This window comes from Equus asinus, chromosome X, assembly GCF_041296235.1.
Source record: "Equus asinus isolate D_3611 breed Donkey chromosome X, EquAss-T2T_v2, whole genome shotgun sequence".
In the NCBI taxonomy this organism is placed as follows: Eukaryota; Metazoa; Chordata; class Mammalia; order Perissodactyla; family Equidae; genus Equus; species Equus asinus.
The window spans coordinates 131,911,687-131,932,543 of record NC_091820.1 but is presented as its reverse complement, the minus strand read 5'-3'; the positions used below and the strand labels follow the sequence as shown (position 1 = coordinate 131,932,543).

Here is a 20,857-nt window from a genome sequence, read left to right as displayed (position 1 = left end):
TTGCCTTTTGTGTTCTCCCTCTTTCAGGGCAACCTACCCTCAGAAGGTGCATAGCACTGCCTGGGACTGGGTGGCTAAATTCACTTGAGAAATCTTCACTAGGAAGTCCAACTGTGGCCATAGACCTAACCAAATGATTGAATTAAAGGTTTACAGTATGAAGCTGGCACTTTGATCTCCATCTATGTGATACCTTCATTTACTTCTCAATTAGTCGTGAACCCACAGTGGATTTAAAAGAGTGAACAGCTATCGCCCGCAAATCCCAACAGTAGACAATCAATTAATTATAGCTACTGTTATCATAGGAGCTTTTGACTGAACCGTCATTCTTTCTATAGTAATTCGTTCTGCTCAAAATACAAAATATCTATAACCTAGTGAACTCCTTATGGGACATTACCATAGGCTCTAATTCTTTATTAATTAATTGAGAGAAAAAATTGACTGTTAGTATCTTTTACCTAAGTGAGTAGCACGATCTGGCTCATAGTTTGTCAAAACGGAAATTCTTTTTACAACTTCAAAGCGGGAGGAAATGCTACGTTTGGTGCTTCCTCAAGGTCAATTCTGCTTAGTCATAAATTGTATGCACTCTTTTTAAACTCAGAAAATGTCTGGTATATCCAAAGTAACTAGATTTAGAGGTATTTTGAGGTAATAATCTTTATCATAGCAAGACCAATGTCACTATGGCAGCTTCACCTGGTTTGTGAGAATGTGCACGTCTCTGTGTGTGTGTGTGTGTGAATTTAATTGTCCTTTATACTTTGTGACATGAATATAGACAGTGGCATAACAAAAATGTATGAGCCCAAGGGAAAATATTAGCGGTAGACTCCTTGCTGCTGGGTAGGCTGAAAAGTTCTTTATCACATTTTTTTTGAGAGTTTTTTTTTTTTTGAGAATTAAAAGAAATAAAGATTGAAAAAGGAAGGAGAGAGAGAGAGAGAAAAAAGTAATACAGAGTATAACAGAGCAAATACCTTTGTTCCCACCACCCCAATTGATGATGTAGGACCTAAAGTCAATGAAAACAATATTATTAATATAAAAATAAACATGTGAAGATGCAGGTGAAGTCAGCTTTGCATCTCACCCCCAGTTCCATTCCTTTTACCTCTCACCAAAGGCAAACACATTGATGTGTAGAGTTCCGGTCAGTTTTGTATAAATTTACATATGCATATTTCTCCATGGGCAATATATAGGCTTGTTTTGTGAGAGAGCACTGTATGTGTATTCTTTATTGTTGTAATTTAACATTTCTTTGAGATCTCTCCATGCTGTTGCATATAAATCTAATTCATTCAGCTTAACTGCTATATAAGTCATCAGATAAATGTATCAAATTATATTTATCAGTTCCCTGATTAATAGACATCCAAGTTGTTTCCAATTTTTTCACCAGTACAAATGAGCAACATCCAGATAATAAACACGTTTTTGGGACACTTTGTCTTCAGTGTTCTGAGTAGGTGCTTGTTTTTCTTCTGTATTGCAGACTCTTGTTTCTCTTTTTCTGTAGAATGTAACTCTATAGCAATGTATTTAGTTATTCTATATAGTATTTCCTTTTCCTTTCTCGTAATGGCAACCTTCCCGACTACATTGGAAGGTCTGTATGCAGGGACTGTGTTTGTTGTTGCTGTTGTATGTTTGGTAACTGACACAGAGTGTATACTCAAGAAATATTTCTTGAATAAATGAATGAAATGCAAACAACAAATGAATGACTCTTTCCTTAAGGTGAATTCTCTGCCAGGAATCTCCTCAGTCCTTCACACAAATAGACTTCTGGCAAGCTTGCTCCATGGGTTAGCTAAAAATATCCAGACCTGTCTAGTTCCCTGTGGTAAATGTGGCTTAGATTTAAGCTCTGATTTCTGCAACGTGTGGCATAATCTACCAGGAAACCAGACACCGTATGGACATGTCATTTCCCTGAACCCCAGAGTCACTGGTTAGAAGGGACTGTCGTTCTTTGTAAATATAAAGTTGTCCTCAGAAGTCTTAAGACAGACCTTAAGACAAGCAAAAGCTGCTGCAGCAGGCTTTCAGTTTATGTTCTCCAGTCACTTTGCTTGCTTAGTCAGAGAAGCCCAAATTTTATTCTTGCACATTGGCTCCAAGAATACAGACTATCATTACCAAACTTTTTTGCAGCTAAGTATGACCATGTGACTAAGTTCTGGCTGATGAGAGTGGAAGTGTCATTTGGGAATTCTGGGAAATCTCCTTAAAAGGGAGTGAATCCCTTTGTTCTGCCCTACTTTGATTCTGTTCCTACAGTCAGTTTGGACAATAAAGACCAAGGTTACCCTCTAGGGTGGTGGAACAGATTCACAGAAGGTGCTTAGGTCCCCAAGAACCATGTGGAACCATCATACCAGCCCTCAATTTTTTACCTTTGGGGTTTTTTTAATGTGAGAATTAAACTTCTATATTGAGGTGATACTAATCCAAACAGATATGTTTAGCTAAATCAATACCATCCTAAGTATCTTGCCATTTAAGAATAAATATCTATACCCACTGGCACAGGAGCCGCTTAATAGCTGTTAAAACCTGAGCAACTCACTCTCAGGCCCTAATTTTTTCCTTCTACAAGACAACAGAATAAGCTTAAGACTGTATTAGATCTTTGTCTGTTAGAGAACCCTGTGACCATATCTAAATACAATCACTCTGGATTGTTGAACGAGCATTAGTAAGAAATGAAGCCTGTCTTTACAGTTGGGCAAAAGCTCATTAATTGGAATTTTTTTTGATCATTTGAATGCAGGCTAGGCTGAAGTTTATCTTTGTGCTACCTAAAAAAATCTCTCAACAAATCTGCAGGGTAATTGTTGGCTTACTTTAGAAACCAACTGCTTTTTAATTGAAAGTTGGCAGCTTCCTATTTACATAGAAACAGTTAAAGTACTAATTTTAAATGATTTTTTAAAATCCATTTACTAAAATAGTCTGGCAAGACCTTATTAATGTTACTTACATTGTAGTGAGGTGGTCCAAGACTGAACCTCAACATTTCTGATTCCTTGATGACTGGCAGCAGGGATAAAACTGCTTTGCAAACATTGCAGGAAATTTGTTTCCTGGGGCTGGAAGAGTGAAAGTAGTAGTGTGCCTTGAGAGGAGGTAGTCTTTCTCTTTTTTCTGGAAGGGATTAATTGTGAGCTTTATTGACATGCAGAAGTAAGCTAAGTACTTATTCTTTGTCCTTTGATATTGGAAGTAATCTAAGTGTAATTAATTCAGAGTATATATGCTAACTTATTCTGATAATGCAAAAGTTTGCTTTTGTCAGGGGATGGTGGGATAGGATGGGAATCTAAGCCCTCATGGATATCTAGGGATTTTCAGTCTCCTCTGGCACGCCCTGGGACAAAAGCTGAAGAGCCTTGGAAGTGGGGAGAGAGAGATGATGAGAGAAGAAACTCTGGCAGTTTTCCTGCTGGAGACCCTCCATGTTGGGGTGTCTCCTATGGATTTGGGGAGCAACAATGTCTGATACTGAGCTAAATTTTCCTTTTCCACATTGTAATCTTCTTATGAAATCTCAAGTTTCCAGCACAATGTGTTCACCACTACTACCTGGTTTCAGATTTGCGTTAGCACTGCCTTGCGGAGGGGAGGTATGGGCTCTGTTTCGGTATTCAGACAGGTTTTTGAGAACTAGACTGGTTTGGCTTACTGGTAACTAGAAGGACTAAAGTCGGCAGTGATCCAGAGAAACTGGAGGTGGCAGTTTGGAGCCAAATGTCACAAGGAACAAGCAGAGGCGATAGATTCATACTCCCCAGGAACCATTTGAAATACACAGGACTCTGTTACACGTGGTCATCTAGGATGAGGTCTCAAGTTACTTTATTTGGATGTTCAAGAAAGGTAATTCCTAGAAGGCTAGAAAACTTTGAGCACTGGGGTTCCATAATCGTACAACTGCTATGTCTATTGAATGTCTACACTATTCTAGTCCCTATGTAAGGCACTTGATACATATGACCTCATCTGTTGCTCATAACACCGGAAAGGCAGCATTATCTTCTTACCAGAAGAGGCAAATGCATAGAAATATTGTAACTGGAAATTTGTTTTATTCTATATTCTTGTAATGAAAGTATTTTTCTTTACATTTTTTTCAGTGGTTCATACTGGTCTTCCTTGCAGTTAATATGAATTGGTGATATTTTGATAGATTACAACTTTCACGAATTACTGATCAATAGGATTCATTTCCAGGAAATATTTCTGCAATTCCAGAGTTTGTAAAAATAATAATCATGCTTAAAATACGTAATAAAAGTGTCTTTACAGCTTGAAGTTCAACTAAACTTTATTTTTTTTATAATTGTATACTTTGTTTTGAATCATGATGCAAAATAACAATGAGTATATTGTGTTTAATATTCTAGTATTAAATGACTGAAAATTACTGATATTTACTAATAAGCTGCATGACTCAAATTTTATTGCCATGTTCTAGAATGAGTAGAGTGAGTGTTTGTTGCTATCACAGCATACTGTATGCAGACTTACTAATGAAAAAATGCAGCAAAAATAAAAAGCTACATTAGTAATGGATAATAAACTCAGAGGAGCTCTTAATGGTGAGCAATATTACAGTTGCTGAGTCTGCTGCTTCTCTTAACTTTTTTTTTTTTTTTACTGCTTTACTACTGTTTTACTATGGAGGGTTTAACACTTATTTCTTCTTTTTTCTTCCTTAACCAACCAGATCGTTAAAGATTACTTGTGGAAATGGACTCAAGTGTAAGTGAAAATGCCTGGCAGTAAAAGTTGATTGGCCTTTCCCCAAATTAGAAGAAATATTTATAGCTATTCACCAAACAGAGTTGGTTGATTACAAAAAAGTGTGAATTTAAGTGTGCTCCTGGAGGGACCTTTTGTCACTTTGTCATATTCACAGTGGCACACAAGTGAGCTAGTGACTTGGTACGATTGGGGAAAGGGGTGGCTATAGTGTCCTTATCACTTTCCTGCCCACAGTACTTTCTAACTCGGCCTTAAAGACTTTCTTAGGGAGCCTCTGGAGGTGTGTGTCCAGCATAAGGCAGCACTGTAGGCTGCCAAGTCGATGAGGATTCAGGTGGGAGAGAGAGGTGATCAGGCTGCCTGGAGACACAATCAGTCATATTATGGCCAGAGCTTAAAGTAGAGGTGCGGTCATATAGAGAGTTGGTGGGGGCACGGGGCCTACAGAAATCGAACCAAAGTCTTGTTCTTAGGCAGGAGGTGAAGCAGATTCAAATGACTTGGCAGATTGAGGCATGATCCCAAAGAGAAGTCTGGGCAGGATCAGGACAGGAGGCTATCATGCTGAGCATAAGGCAGGAATGAAGCAGGCCAGGTGTCAGATTTTGAGATTAGATTCTAGATTCCAAGAGCACTGGTTTCTAATGAGTATTGTGAATTTTATAGGAGTTTACAGCAAAGTCAGCATCCCAGGATCTGAAGGGCCAAAGCCTCCTTGGACTGCCTGCCCCTAATTTCCAGGGAGGGAGGCTGGATCTCTGTCTTCTGAGAAGCCCCCTGAGCCCAATGCACATGATGATCCCACCTTCTCTGGGTGTATTATGGGCTGGGATTGGTCTGAGGGAGTATTTATGTACTATCTGGGTACTAATTCCATTCTTTTCTTTACAAACTTCTCCGCCAAGGATTCTAACTTCCTCCTCTTCTCAGGTCTTGACATCTAGACCCCTGGCAATATGTTTTTTAAGATGCTATGGTACTTGAGTCTTGTGACACCTTAGCTACCTTAGAAATGTGTTAGCAGTATCTATGGTTATTGTCTCTGCCTCCTCCATGTCTAATTCAAGACTTTATACAAATGTCAACAAATATTTATCATGTATTTTTGATAAACTGATGGATATTTGGCACTATGAGGGATCCAAAGAGACATATGTGATATAGTAATTTCCTTGAGGACTGTTCAGTCTTGGAAAAAGACAGAAAATACACCCACAAATACTTTCAGTAAGAATTCAAGGTAGTATGCAATTAGGGGCCAAGTTAATTTGATAGCCAATAAGTGTTGTGTGATTTGAAATTGTCCAAAGGTTTCATGTAAGGGGGGAAATCTCCAGGATTTAAAAATTAAATAGGTAGGATTGAGATGGGAAAAAAGGGTAGTAGAATCTACTTACTCATTTGACAAACATATATAATGCTTACTATATACAATGCTCTATTTTGAGATTTCACAAGCAGTAACTCATTTAATGCTCACAACCACCCTATGAAGTAAATCAAATTATTAGAAAACTGAGGCACAGAGAGGTGAAGGAACTTGTGCAAGGTCATACAGCTAAGTAGTGGAGCTGGGAGTTGGACCTACATGGCCTAACTCTAGAACTGCGCTGTGCAATCTGGTAGCCACTGGTGGCTATGTAAAGTTAAATGCATTAGAATTAAATAGAATTAAAATTCAGTTCCTCAGTTGCTCTAAACTCATTTCAAGTGTTCAATAGCCACGTGTAGCCAATGGCTACTGCAGTGGAGCACAGACAGAGAACAATTCCATCATCGCAGAACTTTCTGGTGGGTGGCGCTTATTCACTATCTATGCATTTAACCATTCCTCTGTGCCATCTTTTCCTGGGGTAATGATATGAGCAAGCATGTGGAGGGTGACTACATATTTATGAGTCCTTACATCAAGAGTTGTCTTGGGCTAGAACAAGGAGCAGTAAAAGACGGTTTTGCCAAAATAAAAAGTAGAGGCTGGTCTTGAATACCAGGCAGGGAACTGGGCTTAATTCCAGTATTAGTTTCTACAGCTCTGTGGCAAACTGCCACAAAATTAGCAACTTAAAACAAGACACATTTTATTATCTCACCGTTTACATGGGTCAGGAGTCCAGGCAAGGCTTAGGGAAATCTGCTCAGGGTCTCACCAGTGTGCAATCAAGGTGTCAGCCAGGGCTGCAGTCTCATCTGAAGCTAGGGATCCTCTTCTAAGCTTGTTGATTACTGGCAGAATTCAATTTCTTGAGGCTGTAGAACCAAGGCCCTCAGCCCCAGTCTGCCTGCCATTTAGAGTCTGCCTGCCCTTTCCTGTCAGATGGCCCCCTACATGGCATGGCACTTTTCTTATTCAAGGTCAACAGAAGAGTATCAGCTGCTGCTACTCCTGTCTCTGGACTCTCATCCCAGTTTTAAAGGGCTCACCTGATTAGGTCAGGCCTATCCAGAAAAACCTTCCTTTTGATTAACTTAAAGGCAACTTAATAGGGACCTTACTAAAATCTGCAAAATCCCTTCACCTTTGCCATATACATAACATACTAACATACTCACGTAAGCGAAATCACATCATCTTTACAGGTCCTGATCACATTCAAGGGGAAAGGATTATCCAGGGTTTATACATCAAGGGGGTATTTTAGAACTCTGCCTGCCACAATTCTGTATGTTTTGAGAAAGGAATGAGTTTTCTGAGTATGGACGTTATGAGGTGGGACTGTCATGCTTTCAAGGTGCTATTTATTTCCTCTTAGTTATTTGGCCTCCAGCTAACATATAATGTCAAATTAAAACCTTGGTCTTCTGGTCCAACCATCTTGTCTATTAATACATAGCTTTAAAAGGGATATCTCATGCTCTTGAAACCTAGTTATGCTTAAAAATCAAAGTGCTAACATTTTGGCATTACTTTTTTAAGTACAAAACTAACACATGCTTATTGTTAAAAAAGTAAAATGATACAGAAGCACATTGACTATGCAGTAAAATGTAAAATTTACCCACCTCCGACCAACCCCCTTATTTCACTCTCTAGAGATATTCTTTCAGATTCTTTGCTAAGCATACACAGACACATATTCCGTATTTTTATTTTTAGTTTTTACACTTATTTTCTGCAATGCTGCATGGATATAGATGTTCTTCCATGTCAATACCTATAGACAGTCCTCTCTCTCTCTCTCTCTCTCTCTCTTTCTATATATATATATATATATAGATAGATAGATAGATAGATAGATGATAGATAGATAGATATAGCTGTCTCCATATACATATAAAATCATGAATGTAAAGATTGAAAGAGCTCATTCTAAAGGAAAAGCTATGAGGAAGAAGAAATGCTAGGCTACAACTCCTTATCTGACCCCTGGAATAAGTTTTCTTTGGGTCTAACCCTGGTTTTAACTTCCTTAGAACTAAGGAGAACCCATCTTGAAACTCACCTGAATCTTTAATCTTCGTTTTATGTCAAGAGCTATTTTTAGACCATAATCACAGCTCTGGAGCTTTAAAGCATCCAGGCAATTCCATATCAAAAGGATTTGACTTTGTTCTTTCTAGGGAGACAGATGAAAATGCCTGCTGGAAATAATCAAGTGGCAGCAGAGTTGGCTCTTTCTAATCCCTACTTTCTCCCTGGATTAGGGAGGATGAAGAAGAAATTGCTCAAGGAGAAGAGAAATTTAACATCTCTCTGAAGTCTTCAGTCCATAGCCTTTTCTAGACCCTTGGCCTATTCCAGGGACTGTTTCCTCACTGGCTCTAGCACCAATCCCAGTCCTTTGGCGGGGAAGAATGAAGCCCTGAGCCTGACGTTTTACTGTAAATCAGCTTTTCTATTGATACTGATCTGATAACTGAATTCTAACAATTGGCCTCCTGCCTTGTTCCTTATGATTAAGGTGCCATTTTAGGTCATTTTTGTGAGTAAAAAGGGATGCTGTTAATAACTAATCTGGGACAGCAGGAGCACACCTTGGCTGTCCCATGGAAACTGGACATATGGTCGCTCAATTTATGGTCAAAGAACACCCGGTACCAGTGAATGATAAGAATCATACTGCACTTTGATTGAAGACTTACCAGGCACTTACTAAGCTCTTTACTTAATGTATCTTATTTAATCCACACAGCCAACTACCCTATAGGATAGGTGCTGTTATTCACATTTTGCAGATTAGGAACCCAAGGCATAGAAAGGTGAAGTCGCTCAAGTTCCCATGGCTAAATTCCCCTCAGCTGAGACAAATTGTAGGAGCTTAGGGAAGGTAAATGGGAGTATCAGTTCGTTTGAGAACAAGGAGGGGTGGACTGGAATGAGGGATGATACAGCTGAACTCTACAAGGAGGTGTGGCAACACATTTGGGTGGGATATTTTTGGGCTGGAAGTGTTTCTTAAGGAGGCCAGGAGAGTATGGGCTAATGGATTATTTTTGTTGCTGTGCTCCATGATTCTTTTCTGATGACAGCACATCAGTGCTGAGATGAGAGCCACACATCACCTCAGGCTCCCTTCAGATGCCCAGGCATCTCATCTGTAACATGCCAGCCTGCAGCACAGTACAATGACAGATAACCCAACTGTGTCAGCAGCTCTCCAATGCCATCCTCCTGTACCTACAGAACTCTTCGTTAGGAGCAAGCCAGGCCCAGTGATTTATGTCTGTTTATCTGGTCAGAATTCCAGGAGCACTTAACCTCTGTATCCCTCACTTTAGCTCTTGCTCTCCGTCATCTTTTATTGCCCCCTAAGCATTCCTTGTGTAAGCCTTGTCTCCTCAAGCAGTTGGTAAGCAACGCAAAGGCAGGGACCAAACCACTTTGGCATCTCCGTAAGTGACTGCCACAGTGTTAAGCACAGAGAGATATTCAACAAGAATGTTTTCTGTATTAGTTTGCTAATGTGCCATAACAAATTACTACAAACTAGGTTGTTTAAAACAACACAAACGTATTATCTTACAGAAAGCCAAAGTCTGAAATAGATCTTACTGGGCTAAAATCGAGATGTCTGCAGGGCTGTGTTCCTTCTGATGGCCCTAGAGGAGAATCCGTTTCCTTGCCCTTTCCAGCTTCTAGGGGCCACCCGCGTTCCTTGGTTCATGGACCTTTCCTCCACTTTCAAAGCCAGCAGCACAGCAACATCAAATCTCGCTGACTCGGACCTTTCTTTTGCCTCTGTTTTCCACTTTTAAGGACTATTATGACAACACTGGGCCCATCCAGATAATCCAGGAGAATCGCCCCATCGCAAGGTCAGTTGATTAAAGAATCTTAAATCCCTCTTGCTTTGTAACATAACATATTCACAGTTTCTGGGATTAGAACATGAACATCTTTGGAGGGCCATCATTCTGCTTACCATTCCCCTCCACAAGTGGGAGGGAGGAAGTGGGGAGGACAGGGTTCTCCCTGTATTAGTTTCCCGTTGCTGATGTGACACATTTGCAACAAACTTAGTGGCTTAAACAGCACAAAATCATTATCTTACAGTTCTGTAGGACAGAAGTGTGAAATGGGTTTTAGTGGGCTAAAATAAAGGTGTTAGCAGGGCTGCATTCCTTTTGGAGGTGCTGGCACAGAATCCATTTCCTTGCCTTTTCCTGCTTCTAGAGGCTACCTGCATTCCTTGGCTCGTGGCCCCTTCCTAAATCTTACTACATCTTCAAAGCAATATGTGGTCAGATCATTCTCACGTTGAAGCATTATGTCCCTGCTTCTAGCACCACATCTCCTTCCTTGAGTCTCACTCTCCTGCTGCTCTATTGTACTCACAGGGCCCTTTGTGATTACACTGAAACTATTCAAATGATCCAGGATGATCTCCCCATCTCAAGATCAGGTGCTCAGCAACCTTAATTCCATGTACAACCTTATTTCCCTCTTGTCATGTAACCTAACATTTTCACAGGTACTGGGAATTAGGACGTGGACATCCTTGTGGGGCCTGTATTCTGCCCCACACCTTTTAAAAACTTTTCAAAAAATGTTCAAATATGCACAAAAGTAGAGAGAGAGTATAATAAATCCCCATTTACTCATCCCCCAGCTTTGGACTTAGTTCATTTTTGAGGGTTATTCTGTGAGTAGTTGGAAGATTATTATATACAACGGATACTAGTCAACTTTGTTCCTAAATTATTTCCTTTTCTTGTTGTATAAACATTGAGATTATAAAGTGTTGTTTAAAAGTTATTTTGTAAACTTTAATATTCGTAATGGTTATAAATGATATAAAACAGTATGTCTAAATACCTTTAAGGAAGAATCTTGTATTTAAAAATCATGAAAAGCAGGAAGGTCACAAAAACCTAATATTCTGACATCCCTTTGTACAAAATAATACCTCTGAAAATATATTTGTGGGAAATTTTGTCAGAGCATACAATTTTTAAGCCCATGATCTATTAGAAACGTATACATACATGCAAAACCCATGTTTGGATTGTAGTTTGTATTTTCAGACAATCTCCATTGTATTTTTCTAATTTTATTGAGAGATATTTGACATGTAACATTGTGTAAGTTTGAGATGTACACAGTGATGATTTGATACCCATGTAAGTTGTTAAGTTGACAATGTGCATTATTCAACCCAAGGATATATAGTTTTAAAGTCGAAAATGGTAGAATCATATTCACTTTCGTTAGGATTTATAAGATTTACAATGTAGAAAGCATTTTAAAATTTCTTGATAGATCCGTTGTGAAGCACCAGCTGCTTTTTTTCATCTTTGCTGTCACCTTACCTTTATCTTCTCCCAGAGCCTTGTTGGATTTAATGATATCCACAATTCCAGCCAAGGGAGGTACTCTGACCAGTGTTCAAGCTTTTGCTGTCAGTATTTGTGACAGTAGATCTGACTTTGTGTATTATGTATGTCTATGCATTTGTATTAGTCAAGCTAATACTTATTTTGGCAGTAGCATACCACCTGGAACTTGTGGGACCTCAACTTCATGTGGGTTTATTTTTCACTTGCATAAAATCTGATGTGGCTGTTCCTGGTGAGGAAGCTCTCTCGGGCAATCTCCAGCCATGAACTTGGAAATTGGGCTTGTTCCATCATCTTGGATTACTTCACTTCCACCCATACAGATGGGGGAGATAGGGAGAATGTGGAAGATTGCATGGCAGGATTTAGGGGCCAGGCTTGGAAGTGGTGTATATCACTTCCACCACACTCCATTGACCAGAACTGGGTCATGTGGTCCTGTCTTTATATAAGGGTGGGCTGGAAAAGGTAGTCTTCCTGTGTGCCCTGGAGAAAAATGAAACTATGTGAACACATGGTATTTGTCTCTGCCACAGTTTGTGAAGAGAATTTTTAGGTCTTAGATCTGGAAGAGAACTTCAGGTTCAGCATCAGAAGTAGAAACTGAGGCACAGTTGGGGGGGAAGCCTTGCACAAGACTAGAGAAAGTGCCAGGCCAACATTCTAACACCTAGTATCTAGACAGCAATGGAGGTTCAGACCCTTTGTAGCATCATCTGGACCAATCTTCTGCCTAGTGGAAAATGGGCCCTCGTCAACAGCACCCCTGACATCCCTCTAATGAAAGGCTGAATTTTTTTAGTTAAAGAATGAAGAGAGGTACAAATTTACAAATGCCAAGATAAATGTACATGTAATTTGCTAATATTTTAACATCAGTTTTATCTTTCAAGTCATGGAGTAGTGTGGCATTATATCATTTTATTGTGCTGAAAGGTTTCTTTTTGCCCATTGAGTTTTATTCACATTAAGTAGAATTTTTGGAAAATATGTATGAGACATAAAACTAGAATACTTAATATTCATACTTGTTATACTTTAATATCTTGCCTAAGAGTTCAGAGAGGAAATGACGTTTGTGTCCTGCATATGCCAGTATTTCTAAACCTTTCCATTAATATTCACATTAGAGATAAGTGAATGAAAATAAAAATTATCTGGAAATTGAAATGTTTCTGCATTAAATTTAAGGTTTTCATTTTCTAGAATATATTATTTTTTGGTTTCAGCTCTTGTAATCTTGTTATTACCATGTGGCCAATATATTATACCTAAATTATACAAGGGGAAAGATTTGGTTTGGAGAGTTGGAGTGGGGTAGCAAATGGAGAATAAAGAAAAATAAACACAAGTTCGGGGAGATTATTCCTTTCCTACTGAGGGGTATCAGAGCTCTCTCCATGGCCACAGTGGGATGAATACTGTTGCTCTATTCCTATATCCTGCCAGTTCTGAGCTAGCTTCTGCATGTTGAAGTTCAAAAATTCTTGGAAAGCTTGCTTTTCCCAGCTTTGGTCAGAACTCTTACAGTGGGCATATGTCTCCATTGTAGGCTAGCGTTTGTCTTAGCTACATTGGTAGAAATGTAGTGTAAACATCTTCTACCATATCTGGGGTATCATGGCCACTCTAGGATGTCATACATTTACAATAACAACAATGGCAACAAAACAACAACGGTACCTAACAATTCTAGAGTTGTTATATGTCAGTTATTGATTATGTACCAGTCACTGTACTAAGTGATTTATATATATATATATTAGCTCATTTAATTCTCAAAACAAATCTGTATCTCTCTTATGTTCCTTTTTAAGAATGAAGAAATCCTTCTCATAAGCCTTTAGCAGATTTCCCCTAAAGTCTCATTGGCCAGAATTACTTCACTTGCTTATGTCAAACCAAGCATTTACCAAGAGGAATGCTTGGCTTAGAAAGTCCAATCAAAACTCATCACCTAGGTATGGGAAGGACATTGCAATTCAGCGGAGGTTGAACAAAACCTGGGTTATGCTAGCAAGGAAGAAGGGAGAGGTAAGGCTATTTGGTAGGAAGCCAACAGTGTTCACTACAGTAGTCAGGGATAAAGGAGTAAATGTCAACAGAATTCAAACTGGAGGCATTCTTCAAACATGAATAGAAAAGTGAAAACAAAATTCCATTAGTAGTTGTACCATTTAAAAATGATGAACATCAACCGAAATAGCTGCACATTTTCTGGGCATCTCTAATTAATTTCTTTTTAATGGTTTGCAGTGTAACTCCAGGCAAGTTAACTTAAGCATTTGGCATTTCTTCTCTGAATATGACAACCCAATAATGAGACGTTTTAGTTCAAGAAACTAGAACTGTCGTTCTGTGTTCTTAATCCACCCTAGATGTTCACAGCTTGATCTATGTTACTTCCCTCATCACCAGGATCCAACGAGGGCAGAAGGAAACGTTTCAATAACCACTGAAAGCATTTGGGAAGACCTTTAACTCTCCTACGTCAGAGGGCCAAGAGCCTGATACCTACAGCCATTTATGTGCAGCAACATCTATATAACCCTTCGTTTGCCCAGGTTTGGGGTTCGATCCTCTCCCTTCACTCCTGTGCATGATCCTAGTCAGTTAACACTACAGCAACTTTGTCCCAATCTTCCCAGGCATCTGGGCCCACCACCAGTTTGCACAACGGTGGGAATATCTGTGAAATTCAGCAATCTTGTAGGCGTCTCCTTCTCTCAGACAGTCAGACGTAGACAGATTTTTCCACGTGTAATATTTATTGTAGTTTAAATCATACTCTATGCAATTGTTTCTGATTTTCCGCCTAGGATCATTGTCAGCTTGCAACTGTGTTACATTTTCACAACTCTGTTTGGACTCTATCTCTGATATGGGAGTCTTGCCCAGGGGCCAATGCTGCATCTACGTTCCACCTCCGTTGCCTGCCAGGATTCCCAGAACACTCTTCCCTTAGGAGTCCAGCTCCCTCGCTCATAGGGGACCAATAAAGCACCATAATATGTTTCTGTTCTCGAGAGTGACAATTGACAAGAATGACTTTGTCCCACATAGTGCAAATCTTTCTATTTTATTCCTTGTGGATACTGTACACTTACTCTTGCGATGTTGAGCCATTCTCCTTTGGAATCACCTTCCCAACTATTTTTCCAGAACAGATGAAACTAATTTCATTATTTTCTCATCAGACATTGCTTTTGACTCAAAGAATAATACCCAGGTGGATCATTCACTTTTTTAAAGAGATTTAGCTTCAAATGGCATCAGGGTTGTTCTGAAAATTTACCTTCAAAGGCTGAAGATCAGCCAATGAGTATTGAGTGTGCTTTTGAATAAAGAATGTCGTAGGTGTTTTCAACTGACTACCATGTTTAAGAGACTGCTAGGGACTGTAATTTACTCGTTGTGGAAGGTTCTGTTTAAATCCAGCCCTCATCCCATAAAGCAGTCCCTATTCAGTGTTGGAAGTGATACTTTCCTCCTTGGCCCTGTGGATTACTCATAAAGCACTTAATTATTTGTTTGCAAAGTTTCATTAAAAAGCAGGGCCAATCATTGCTCGCTGACCTAAACATTCAGCTTATGTACTATTCAGCTCCCCACCTTTATGCTAAGCTGCAGCTGCAGGAGCAGAACTCACAGGAAATACACACACCCGAGCACTCCAGAAGCTATTTTATACAAGTGGGTTTTATAAATAACCGCAAGCTCTTCTTATCTATCAAATTTCGACACCCAGCCTCCCCTGTGCTCCCTAGAGGAGTGCCAAGAGAGAGGAGAGAAGAAAGCCTCCAGGTTCACCCCTTTGACTCTTTAACCCTGAGCTGCCAGTGTTCGCATGTGCCATGACAGGTAACTTGTGATTACTGAACTCCTTATCTTAAAGAAAAAAAATAGGATCGAATGTCCCTGCATTGCTCTTTATCTGCATTTCCAGAAATAAAGTGTGCTGCAGGGAGGGGAAAAAAAGGTCATTGGACCACATTCATTATCAGGAAAAGAATATTGTAAGAGGAATTCTTGAGTGCAGTGCTATTTAAACTAAATTTTGAGCAAGAGTAATAATTACCCTTTATAATATCACATGTGTAAAACACACTCTTAAGCTTCCTAATGGCAAAGAGGGAGGAGAAGGGGGCGTCCTAATCTACAGATAATGAGTACTCAGGTTGCTGATCACTTGGTCCTGCCCCATATGTCCTGTATGTTTGTTCTGGGTGTGGATGTGTACTGTGAAGTAATGTATGACAGACTCTTCAGATCAAATCCTGTCCTGACCAGTTCTCAGACTCTTCTTAGCTAGTTAAGTGGCCCATGGACTCTCCTGCCTGAGTAAACTTTCTTCAGAACCCCAATTCTAGCAGTGCTTTCTTTTTTTTTTTGCCTTTTGACTTTTTTTATTACTCAAAAAAGCTTCATTTTTTAATTTAGCTTTCTGACTCTGTGCTTGTGCCTTCAACACTTTCACAACGATTTTCTGCTCCTCAATAAGGAAAGCATGCTTGATCCTGTCGCGGACACATTTAGCACACATGGAACCTCCATAGGCCCTGCTGACGTGTTTTTTCGTTTTAGACAATCTCATAAGAACTTTAGGCCTCACAGCACGAACGCCTTGCAGTCGGCCTGGGCACACGCCACACGCCGACTTCGGTGCTTTCCCAACTTTCTTGGTATAAAGGTAAACAATCCTATTACCAGGGGTTCGGGACAGCCTCGTTTTGTTAGACGCTGTGTTGTAGGAGAGCCTATGGCGGTAGGTCAAACGCTGGACCATTCTGAACGCCTCTAGACGCCGTCCCCGGAAGAGCTATCAGTGCTTTTTAAAGTGCCCGTCCCCTTTGCTTAACTCCCAAAGACTCCACTGACACATACTCAGAATGCCCCACAAGTGTCAGAAGAAGAAAGGCCTTACTTTCCAGAGGGAGAGGAAGGTCTTAGTGTTTTGTACTCCTGGGTGAAGCTTTTTATTGTTTTGTTTTATCATTTATTTTTGTCCCTCAGTGCTTCATATGACGATTCAGTTACCTTAAATTCTTCCTCTCTGTCAGGTCCTAACATCCACACTAAGCCTCCGCTCCCGGTAAACTGCCTGCCTCATTTGGAGAGGATTCTCAGGACTCTGAGAGTCTGAGCACTGGACACCAGCATACTGGACAGAATGCTGACGGAGCCTGGAAGACTCCTCGTGGAGTCGCAGACTGGCTCAGCTATTCCAAATGTGCTCCATTCTGTAATTATTATCACGATTGCTCCTTCCTCTTTTCCCTCTGCTATTCGGGTAGGATTTTCAATCTTGTTTCCTCATCCAATCCCATCTCATCTGTGTTCTACTATCTTTCTACCATCCAGGATTTCTTTGAAATCTCTAGTCTATTGCCTGCTGGTTTTCTGATGACCCTCCCCCAAATATTTTTCAATAATTTCAAGAGGACCTTGGGAGGGAAGAGAAGTAGATGTGTGCTCAATCCATCATTTAAAACTTAAAGCCCAGATTTCTCTTTATCTGTTATTAAAATCATCTATTAGTGGGAATGTACTTCATGCCTTATCTATCAGACAGAAAAGTCAACCTTGTTAACTATTCTAGTTTAAGGAGCTTCCTAAGCACTTTGCACAAAGTCAAAGTTATCCTATCAGTTAACCTATCTGATTACATACTCATCATCTGAGCTAATGGCCTTTCCATCAGCCTCTCTTAGAGCTCAGTGGGTGCTCTATGGGACTTCCTCACTCAAGTCAAATACCGATTCCATAGCTTTCTGTGGTGATTTATGGCCCATCCTTTTTGGTGATGTCCTTTCTAAATATCATAATTACAGAGATAAGCTATGGTATTCAATTCAAGTACAAAAGTGTCATAACACCATCAATTTTCCTATCATTGCTTCATTATTGTTCTGTTGAACACAGAGGTGTAAATAACCCATGGTTACTGAAGTCAATAGATTTTGAAGGCAAGTTGAGCTGAAATCTCCCATTAAAAAAGTACTCTTTTCCTTACAATAGTGATTATTTTTGGACACACAGATAAAGCCGGGCTGATTTAATCCCCATTCTGCCCACTGCCAAAAAAGTTTCTTTCTCCAACATTCTATAAAGTCATTTTCTTTCTTTCTATTTCCCCATTCCACTTGGAGTGACGGAAGCTGTGGGCACCTGTTGAATTTTTGAGTTACACAATCTGACGCTATGGAATGTAAACAATATATTGGAAAATAATAATTAATTAAAGTGGATCAATGAGGTCTTCTCTACTTGATGTAGCTACTTTTGAACTTGCATAAGAGGGCTTCACATAAGCAGAAAAAACTGATTACTGCCAAGACATCTTACTTCTCAATTAAAATCACTCTATCTGGAAACACTGGAGTTCTCTTCAATTCATACACTAGTCACCTGGTTGTAGGTTCTCTCAAAGTCCTCTCTTCCATGTGCACTCCCAATGTTCTACTTCAGGACCTCCATGTCTTTTTGTTCCGCAATTACAATAGACCCTGACTGGTCTCCTTACCTCTGATCCAGTTCAACCATCACCAAATTTTAGCTTAAAGTGAAAAGCAACTTTCTCTTGCTCCTCATCTCTTAACTATCAACCCTGTTTCTCAGAAGGACACACTTTTTAGCTCTTTTAACTTTTGCTTCTGGTTGCTGATAAATTTCTAAATAATTTATATACATCGTTGTTTCTTGATTTACTGATGTTGTACATTATACATCCTTACTTTCTGCTCCCAAACCTCCCACTGTATGGTTTTCTTCACTCTTTTTAGCTCCTCTCTTGATTACCTTTGTAAGTTTAAGTAATATATTAACAATTTTATTGTACATTCAAACAACTTCAGACAATATTTCTGAACTCCTCATGTGGTGAGATGGTGCTTGCTGGGCCTGCTGCATAGCTCTGATCCTGGAACATCACTGCTTACTTGCTTGGATTAAATTGCCTCCTGACTCCGTGTTTTCCTTTGTCTGCTTACTCCCTTTATATATTCTCTGTTAGTTTTCTAAAAGGAACATGAGTTTTGGCATGTTTAAAAATTCATTTTATCGTTTTCTCAAACTTGAGAAACACTTTGGCTATGTATGTGGTTCTCACTTAAAAATTGACCCTGTATTTTGAAGGCATTGCTCCACTGTTGTCTGGTGTCTAATAGTGATGATGAGAAACCTGATACAAGTCTTCTTATCATGCCTTTGTAGGTAACCTAACGTATTCTCTTAAGAGTTGTGGCATCTTCTTATTATCCTGGCTGTTCTGAAATGTCACAATGATGTGTCAAGGTCTTTTAACCTTTATTCTGTGCTGGGCACTTAGTGGGCTCCAACATTTGGAACACTCAAGTCCTTTAACTCCAGGAAATTTGCTTTTGTTCCTTCTATCAATTCCTCCCCACCACTTCTGTCTTTCCACAACACCTGTTTGTTGGATATTAGACAGCCTGTACTGAATTTCTATCTTTTATATTTTTCCTTACATTTTCCTTTTTCTTTTAGTTTTGTTCTGCTCTGGAGGAATTTCCATTATTATATTTTAATTAGATTTTAAATTTCAGCAATCATATTTTTAATTTTCAAGAACTCTTTCTGATCATACCTGTTTCATATCATCATCTTCCTGTTTATTTGTTTGTTTGTTTGATGGAAAACTTCTCTCTTTGGCTGCTACCTCCACCCCTCACAGACTGAGTATGCTGGCCGCAGCTGCTGTTGCCGTAGCTTCTGCTCCTTTTTGTTCCATTCCTCCTCTTCCTCTTATCTTCTCCCTCTTCCACCTCCTCTTCTATAAGGTTACTTAACTTAATTCCCTCGTATAATTATCATTCTTTTTTGCTGATAACAATTAAGGTCTGCTTTTTTAGCAGTTTTCAAATATACAATACAGTTTGTTAATTACAGTCACTGTGCTGTACATTAGATCCTCAGAACTTATTCATCTCATAGCTGGAGGTTTGTACCCTTTGACCAACGTCTCCCCGTTTCCCCATCCCCAGTCCCTGGCAACCACCATTCTACACTCTTTTTCTATAAGTTCAGCTCTTTTAGATAACACATATAAGTGAGAACATACAGTATTTGTCGGTCTCTGTCTGACTTATTTCACTCAGCATAGTGCCCTCAAAGTCCATCCAAATTGTCAGAAAAAGGAGGATTTCCTTCTTTCTTTATTAATTAATAAATAACATATATAAAGAACTATTAAAAGTAACCCAAAAGTGTGGTATTATCACAAGGATGAATAAAAATATCAGACTGCCCGCTATTCCAGTCCTGCTGAACACATCAAAAGAAATGTATTTGCCAACATTTACAGCCTATACTTGAGATACAGAATTTGTTTAACATTTATGTAGTCAAATATGTCTCTTTCTTTGATATTTCCTCCACTACTTCTAGTTTTATAAACTCCTGACCCTCAAGAGTTAATAAACATTCACTTTTGATTTTTATATTTTCTAAATTTTCTGTGTCTGTTACCTTTACAATTAAAATAATAAAGTATAGTTAATATTATAATTAATATTAATCCTAGATTATAGATCTATAAGCATATTGGACAATCTTTTATAACCTGACTCCTTTCTCTTTAAACTTAGTGCCCAACTAGGCTTCCAAAGACTTTCTAGTAGTCTTTGGAATGATGCTTTGTGTCTGTGTCGTCAATTCACCCTCTCTTGTGCAGTGAAAAGCCTGTAATAGAAAGGGGATAATGGAAGAGTAGAGATTTTGGAGTCAGTCAGATCTAGGCTCAAATTCCAGCTATCTCATTTAGTAGCTCTTCGATTGTAGCCAATTTATCCAACAATTGCCATGCGGTTGCCATGAGCATTAAATGAAATAATATATATAAAGTGTCTAGCACATAGAAGATGCTCAATAAATGTTAGGTAGCCTTTTTCTCTCCCCCACCCATCCCTTTGGGCATTTTGCAACTAGCTCAACATTCATTATTGACATGCTTGTCAGGAATAGTTGTTAAAATTACTTGCTCTATGAACTGAGGGAGTCACTTGGCTATCCCTGAAATAAAAATTATAAGATGGAAGATGTATTTTACACATAAGATAGCACAGAACATTCTGGTAGAACACAAGGTCCACTGAGAGTTAATTCATGAAAGCAAAGCAAGTTTCTTTCCAATATGTTTTGCATATCAGTCGAATTTTGCTAAGTTATCCTACAGTAACAAATAGCCTCCAAATCTCAGTAGCTTCCAACAATAAAAGTTTCTTCTCACTCACATTTCACAACCTTTACAAGCCAAGTACATTTCTAGTGTATATCCTCTTCATTC

General features: G+C 39.2%; 1 protein-coding gene and 1 long non-coding RNA gene across 3 annotated transcripts in view; one reads left to right on the top strand and one right to left on the bottom strand.

The window, feature by feature from the left end:
- The window catches only part of LOC139042695 (uncharacterized), a 122,431-nt gene that overhangs the window by 12,546 nt on the left and 89,028 nt on the right, over positions 1–20,857 (top strand). The gene's annotated exons all lie outside the window — the stretch shown is intronic.
- LOC106843409 (large ribosomal subunit protein eL34-like) lies at positions 15,920–16,372 on the bottom strand. Its single transcript, XM_044763653.2, has one exon. The coding sequence runs from the start codon at positions 16,337–16,339 to the stop codon at positions 15,920–15,922; it is 420 nt and encodes a 139-aa protein (XP_044619588.1). The 5' UTR covers positions 16,340–16,372.

Coding starts and splice junctions, on each gene's coding strand:
- LOC106843409 (XM_044763653.2), bottom strand. CDS start 16,339: ATGGTCCAGCGTTTGACCTACCGCCATAGGCTCTCCTACAACACAGCG.